This window comes from Aotus nancymaae, unplaced genomic scaffold (assembly GCF_030222135.1).
Source record: "Aotus nancymaae isolate 86718 unplaced genomic scaffold, 86718_ANA_hifiasm-v0.15.2.pri h1tg000003l, whole genome shotgun sequence".
NCBI classification, from domain to species: domain Eukaryota; kingdom Metazoa; phylum Chordata; class Mammalia; order Primates; family Aotidae; genus Aotus; species Aotus nancymaae.
This window is the reverse complement of record NW_026988414.1, coordinates 6,852,401-6,859,856: the sequence shown is the minus strand read 5'-3', so window position 1 is coordinate 6,859,856 and position 7,456 is coordinate 6,852,401. Positions and strand designations below refer to the sequence as shown.

The 7,456-nt window shown below is 46.9% G+C and overlaps 1 protein-coding gene across 1 annotated transcript; it reads right to left on the bottom strand.

Moving 5' to 3' along the window:
- Window positions 1-3,016: 3,016 nt before the first annotated feature.
- Window positions 3,017-4,097, bottom strand: LOC105721071 (small ribosomal subunit protein uS2-like; the record flags this gene model as incomplete). The annotated part of the gene is made up of 1 exon (XM_012457887.3): window positions 3,017-4,097. A coding segment is annotated over one exon (900 nt), but the record flags the coding sequence as incomplete, so codon positions are not given.
- Window positions 4,098-7,456: the final 3,359 nt, after the last annotated feature.

Below are 7,456 nucleotides of genomic sequence, written 5' to 3'. Positions count from 1 at the left end.
TTCCTACGTCACGTCCGGACCGTGAGTGGCGTCTCCGCAGCGCCGTTAAAGCGCGACCCGCTTCTCCCCGCTACCTCGGTACGCCCGGCGCCCCCTCTGGCTGAACCCCGGCTGCAGGCCGCAAGAGGCCCCCCTCGGTCCAGTCCGCGAAACCTGATGGGACCCGTAGTCGTTTGCCGCGGGTGGTGCTGGGATTTGTAGTTTTCAGTTGTGGACAGACACCCCTTTCTTTTCCTCCCTTTCAGTTCCTCCAGACTTTCACCTCCCGGCAGTGGGCGAGACTTTTCCGAGGCAAAACGGCGGAGTAGGTGGTCCTAGCCACTCACTCGTTTCTCCTTCCAACCCTTTTAAGCATTCTCTCACTTTCACTTAACAATTGGGTAAGCCTGGCCGTAGTAACCTGTCTGCACCTTTCTAAGTCCCTGTGAAAACCTCGCTTAAGCCTGTGGCAGAGATGTCAGGCTCCAGCCTGAAAGGAAGGGAAAGAAATATTAAAGTATTTCTTATGCTAAATGCGATACAAATTCTATTTTTCCGTTTAATCTTCGTAACGATTGATAGGAAAGTGAGATTTGGGCCGGGCGCGGTGGCTCACGCCTGTAATCCCAGCACTTTGAGGGCCGAGGCGGGTGGATCACGAGATCAAGAGATCGAGACCATCCTGGTCAACATGGTGAAACCTCGTCTCTACTAAAAATACAAAAAATTAGCTGGGCATGGGGGCGCGTGCCTGTAATCCCAGCTACCCAGGAGGCTGAGGCAGGAGAATTGCCTGAATCCAGGAGGCGGAGGTTGCGGTGAGCCGAGATCGCGCCATTGCACTCCAGCCTGGGTAACAAGAGCAAAACTCCGTCTCAAAAAAAGAGAAAGAGATTTTGAGGCTTTAGGTAGTTTACCCCAAATCTCACAGGGAACAAAATGGTGGGGCCAGGACTGGAAAATGGCTTAAGTTTAAGCATACTTCCAGTGAGAATCCCACGAAGGCAGGGAGTTTTCTGCTGTAACTCCAGCACCAAGAACAGTACCGCATACCTTCAGTAGTTTACTCAACCGCTCTTTATTGAGCAACAAAGATGTACCAGGTACAGCTGCAGGCGCTTGGAATACTTAGTGAACAAAATAGACAAAGATCTCTACCCTATCTGTAGCTACAAAAACTACCAAAATTAGCCGGGGGCGGTAGTGCGTGCTTGTGGGCCCAGCTACTCTGGAGGTTGAGGCAGGAGAATTCCCTGAGCCCAGGAAGTGAAGGTTGCAGTGAGCTGAGATCGTGTCACTGCACTCCAGCTTGGGGGACAGAGCGAGATCCTCAAAAATAAATAAATTAGTAAAAAGGAAGCTGCTGTATGGGACTGGGGTGGGGGTGCAATAGCTGTAGCTAAGAGATCAGTTAGGAGACTGTTATGTAATCCAATAGTAACAGGTGCTCAATACATAGTTGTTGCTCAAGTGACCCTGGAATGAATCCTCTCACTCTCTACAGTGTATTTTGTGGACGTTTAGCTAACCCTTAATGAGATATCTGGGTGAACTTCTTTGTATTATTATTGTAACTCTTCTGAAAGTATGAAATTGTTTCAAAGTAGAATTAATTTTTAAAAGTTTGTTGCAGAATGAATGATGCCCACAAGCATTCATTTCTTCATTTGTTTAACAAATAGTTATATAGTGCCTATTGGTTGGCTGCGGTGGCTCACACCTGTAATCTCAGCACTCTGGGAGGCCAAGGCAGGCAGATCACCTGAGGTCGGGAGTTCAAGGCCAGCCTGGCCAACGTGGCAAAACTCCATCTCTACTAAAAATACAAAATACTCAGCCTTCTCTTCCCGGTTCTTCCCAGAGTCGGGAAAAGCTGGGTTGAGAGGGCGAAAAAAAAATAAAAATAATAAAAATTAAAAAATACAAAATACTTGTCCAGGTGTGGCGGCTCACGCCTGTAATCAAAGCACTTTGGTTTGGCTGGGCGTGGTAGCTCACACTTGTAATCCAAGTACTTTGGAGGCCAAGGTGGGCGGATCACCTGAGGTTGGGTGTTCAAGACCAGCCTGACCAACATGGTAAAACCCCGTCTTTATAAAAATAAAAATAAAAATAAAAAATTCTGTTTTTCAATGTTGTTTACAGAAATTTAGGTCTCGTCTAATCTGCTAAATATGTTAATCGGTGTCAGATGCTGGATTCTAATTCATTTTTAGTGTGCCTATATGACTTTTTCCACATCCTTTAATTAAATTTATATTACTTGTTTAAAAAAAAAAAAAAAAAGCACTTTGTGAGGCCAAGGCAGGCAGATCACCTGTGGTCAGGAGTTTGAGACCAGCCTGACCACCATGGAGAAATACTTTCTCTACTACAAGTACAAAAAATTAGCCAGGCGTGGTGGCGTGCACATGTAATCCCAGCTACTCGGGAGGCTGAGGCAGGAGAATCACTTGAACCCAGGAGGCAGAGGTTGCAGTGAGCCAAGGTCGTGCCATTGCACTCCAGCCTAGACAACAAGAGTGAAACTCTGCCTCAAAAAAATAAAAATACTCAGAGGCTAAGGCAGGAGAATCGCTTGAGGCAGAGGTTGCAGTGAGCTGAGATAGTGCCACTGTACTCCAGCCTGTGCTACAGAGTGAGACTTCATCTTGAAGAATGAAGAAAAAAAGGTTACATAGTGCCTATGATGTGAATAAGACAAATATGATCCTTGCCCTAATTAGGTTTACAATCTGCTGGGAAGACACAAACAATATTTATTTACATTTATTGGTTTATTATTAATATAAAGGATATTACGATGGATACAAATGAAGAGATGCATAGGGTAAGGTAATTAAAAATTTTTGTTGTTGTTGAGGCTGGGTGAAGTGGCTCAAACCTGTAATCCCACCAGTGAGGCCAAGGTGGGCAGATTGCTTGAGGCCAGGAATTCAAGACCAGCCTGGCCAACAGGGTGAAACCCAATCTCTACTAAAAATACAAAAATTAGCTGGGCATAGTGGCGCATGCCTGTAATCCCAGCTACTCTGGAGGCTGAGATAGGAGAATCGCTTGAACCCAGGAGGTAGAGGTTGCAGTCAGCTGAGATTACGCCACTGCACTCCAGCCTGGCAAAAAAGCAAGACTCCATCTCAAAAAATAAAGAAAAGAAACTAATGTTTATTTTCCATTAAGCTTTTTTCCATGTGCTTAAGAGCCCGTACAAGAACAATTTAAGACCATTCAGTGGTTGCTCCTACCCATTCAGTGGCCTGAGCAGTGGGAGCTGCAGACCAGTCTTCCGTGGCAGGCTGAGTGCTCCAGTCTTCAGTAGGAAACTGCTGAACAGGCACATAGGGCCCCTGCACGCCTTCAGACCAGTCTGCAACCTCAGATTGAGTAGCAGTGAACTCAGGAGCTGGAGCAGTCCGTTCGCCCTGAAATTCCTCCTTGGTCACAGCCTTTTCAGCAGCAGCCTGCTCTTCTTTTTCAATCTCTTCAGGATCTCTATAGAAGTAGAAATCAGTCATGACCTCCCATGGGTGTTCATGGGAAATGGTGCCACGCATGCACAGAACTTCCCAAGCCAGCATCCACCACATCAAACCTACTGAGTGAGTGAGCTTGTTGCATGGGATGGCAATGTCCACATAGCCCAGAGGAGAATCTGTGTTACACAGAGCAATGGTAGGTAGGTTAACATAAGATGCCTCCATGAGAGGCTGGTGGTCAGCCCTGGGGTCAGTAACCACAAGAAGCCATGGCCCCTGGGAGGCTGCCTGGATCTGGTTAGTGAAGGTTCCAGGAGTGAAGCGGCCAGCAATTGGAGTAGCTCCAGTGGTAGCCGCAAACTTCAGCACCAGCCTCTGGCCAGTATTCCTGGAGAATATAATAACACTGATATCAGCAGAATTTTCAATGGCAACAATGACACGAGCTGCCAGCAGAAGCTTCTCCCAGGTCCTCTTTAGATTTATGATGTAGATGTCATCACTTTTCCTTTTATAGATGTACTGTTCCATTTGGAAATCAAGATGGGTGCCACCTAAGTGGGTTCCTGCTGCAAGGAACTTAAGGACATCCTCCTTCATTTGCAGGACATCAAGGGCTCCAGACGTTGTGAAAGTTTCCCATTAAGTTATGATGGGGTCTGGGCATGGTGGCTCACACCTGTAATCCCAGCACTTTGGGAAGCCAAGGTGAGTGGATCACCTGAGGTCAGGAGTATGCGACTAGCCTAACTAACATGGTGAAACCCCGTCTCTACTAAACACACACACACACAAAGTAGTCAGGCAGGGTGGTGCATACCTGTAATCCGAGTTACCTGGGAGGCTGAGACAGGAGAATCACTTGAACTCAGGGTAGGTTGCAGTGAGCTGAGATCGTGCCATTGCACTCCAGCCTGGGCAACAAGAGCAAAACTGTCTTAAAAAAAAAAAAAAGTTATGACAGAAATCCAGAACAACCCCTCTGTGGGTAGTGCAGAAAACTGTTTGGCTATTTTTCATTATAGTCCTCTTTGGATAGCTGGCAATTCACTTATTTATTTTTTTTTTTTGGAGACAGGGTCTCCATCTGTTGCCCAGGCTGTAGTACGGTGGCGTGATCTCAGCTTACTCCACTCTCTGCTTCCTGGGCTCAAGCAATCCTCCTGCCTCAGCCTCCCAAGTAGCTGGTATTACAGACGTGCACCTCCACATCTGGCTAATTTTTGTATTTTTAGTAGTGACAGGGTTTTACCATGTTGGCCAGGCTGGTCTCAAACTCCTGACCTCAGGTGATTAGCACCCGCCTTGGCCTCCCAAAGTGTTGGGATTACAGGAGTGAGCCACTGTGCCCAGCCACAATTCACTTTTAATCTCTGAACCTTAGTAATTGGGCATAAATCCTGTTCAACATACCTTCTCAGAAGTGGGAAGGAAGAAAAATAGGGAGATGGATGTGAATGTTCTTTATCAACTGTAAAGTGCTTAAAAGGAAGGTCTCACCAGCATTCATTACTTCTGTTGCTGATGCATCAGTGAAGAGGTCAGTGGTGTGCTGTTCCAGTGAAAATAGGTTGACAGTCCTCACATTACCACACTATCTGACAGCAGGAAGCTCCCTCCTGCAGACCCACCTCATTGAGTGAACATCATTCTTCACATCCACAGCAGAGAGAAAGAAGAAAGCATGCATTGGAATGCTGGGCAAGCTTTTAGGAGAGGTGTTAGACACTTCCAGTGGTTTGGTATGGAGACAGTGTAATAGAGCTTGATGACTGGAATGCATTCTTAGTCTTCCTTGCAAGAAATGAGAGATTTGGATTCCTGGTTCTGCCATTTGCGTGAGGTAGTTATTTAAAATTCTCTAAGCCTCGATTTCCATTTTAAAAAATAGATTTCATGCCAGGCACAATGGCTTACAGCTATAATCCGAGCGCTTTTGGAGGCAGAGGTGGGTGGATCACTTGAGATTCGGAGTTCAAGACCAGCCTGGCCAACATGGTGAAATCCTGTCTCTACCAAAAATACAAAAATTAGCTGGGCATAGTGGCATGTACCTGTAGTCCCAGCTACTTGGGAGACTGAGGCAGGAGAATTACTTGAACGCAGGAGGCAGAGGTTGCAGTGACCCAAGATCATAGCACCCAGCCTGGGTGACAGAGCAAGACTCCATCTCGAAATAAATAAATAGGCCAGGTGCGGTGGCTTACGCCTGTAATCCCAGCACTTTGGGAGGCCGAGGCGGGTGAATCACGAGGTCAAGAGATCGAGACCATCCTGGTCAACATGGTGAAACCCCATCTCCAGTAAAAATACAAAAAATTAGCTGGGCATGGTGGCACGTGCCTGTAGTCCCAGCTACTTGGGAGGCTGAGGCAGGAGAATTGCTTGAACCCAGGAGGCGGAGGTTGTAGTGAACTGAGATGGCACTACTGCACTTCAGCCTGTGTGACAGAGCAAGACTCCATCTCTAAATAAATAATAAATGCACAGGTCCCACAATGAAAACTGGTTGCTATTTTACCCACAAACCTCTTCCAATTTTTCTTGTTGATGTGCCACTCCAACATGGCACCTTGAAACAGAGCTAGCCAGAAAACACCAGGGACATCAGAGCATTCTGCAGCTCTGAGCAGAAATGTACATGGAGATGCACATGGACATATGGTGGAGCCAACCTGGTTTTGTTTTTCTTTCCTGAAGGAGAGCAGAGTGACTGAATATCCCTAAATTTCTCTTTGGCAGACAGTCAATGGGGATTTTTCCAATAATGTGGAAACTCACAAAGACTCCTTATGTTTGAAATAAGACATTTGAGCAGTGAGGAGAGCTGCAGACCTTAAATTCCATTTGTTGTCAATAAATTTTGGTTATAGTTTCAAGTAACTAAAAGATTCCTTTCACCAACTTGGCTTTTCACCTGTATTAGCACAGCTTCTCAACAGCTCTGTCTGCACAGTAGGTATTACTATCCTCATTCTATAGATGAGGAACTAGGGTTCAGAGTGGGTAACTTGCCAACTGTCAGAGTTAGAGAGTTAGTATTGGACCCTGGATTTTTTATTTCTGAGACGGAGTCTTGCTGTGTTCCCCAGGCTGGAGTGCAGTGGCACGATCTCGGCTCACTGCAACCTCCACCTCCCAGATTCAAGTTAATTCTGCTGCCTTAGCCACCCAAGTAGCTGGGATTACAGGTGCACACCACCATGTCCAGCTAATTTTTGTATTTTTAGTAGAGACAGGTTTTCTTTTTTTTTTTTCTTTTTTTGAGACAGAGTCTCGCTCTGTCACCAGGCACCAGGTTGGAGTGCAGTGGCAATCTCGGCTCACTGCAACCTCCGCCTCCCAGGTTCAAGCAATTCTCCTGCCTCAGCCTTCCGGGTAGCTGGGACTACAGGCGCGTGCCACCACGCCCAACTAGTTTTTGTATTTTTAGTAGAGACAGGGTTTCACCATGTTGACCAGGATGGTCTCGATCTCTTGACCTCGTGATCCGCCCACCTTGGCCTCCCAAAGTGCTGGGATTACAGGCTTGAGCCACTGCACCCGGCCCTTTTTTGTATTTTTATTTATTTTTTATTTTTTATTTTTTTTTGAGACAGAGTTTCGCTGTTGTTACCCAGGCTGGAGTGCAATGGCGTGATCTCGGCTCACCGCAACCTCTGTCTCCTGGATTCAAGCAATTCTCCTGCCTCAGCCTCCCGAGTAGCTGGGACTACAGGCGTGCACCACCATGCCCAGCTAATTTTTGTATTTTTAGTAGAGACGGGGTTTCACCTTGTTGACCAGGATGGTCTGGATCTCCTGACCTCGTGATCCACCCGCCTCGGCCTCCCAAAGTGCTGGGATTATAGGCGTGAGCCACCGCGCCCGGCCTTTTTTGTATTTTTAGTAGAGACGGGGTTTCACCATGTTGGCCAGGATGGTCTCGATCTCTTGACCTCATGATCTGCCCAACTTGGCCTCCCAAAGTGCTGGGATTACAGACTTGAGCCACTGCACCC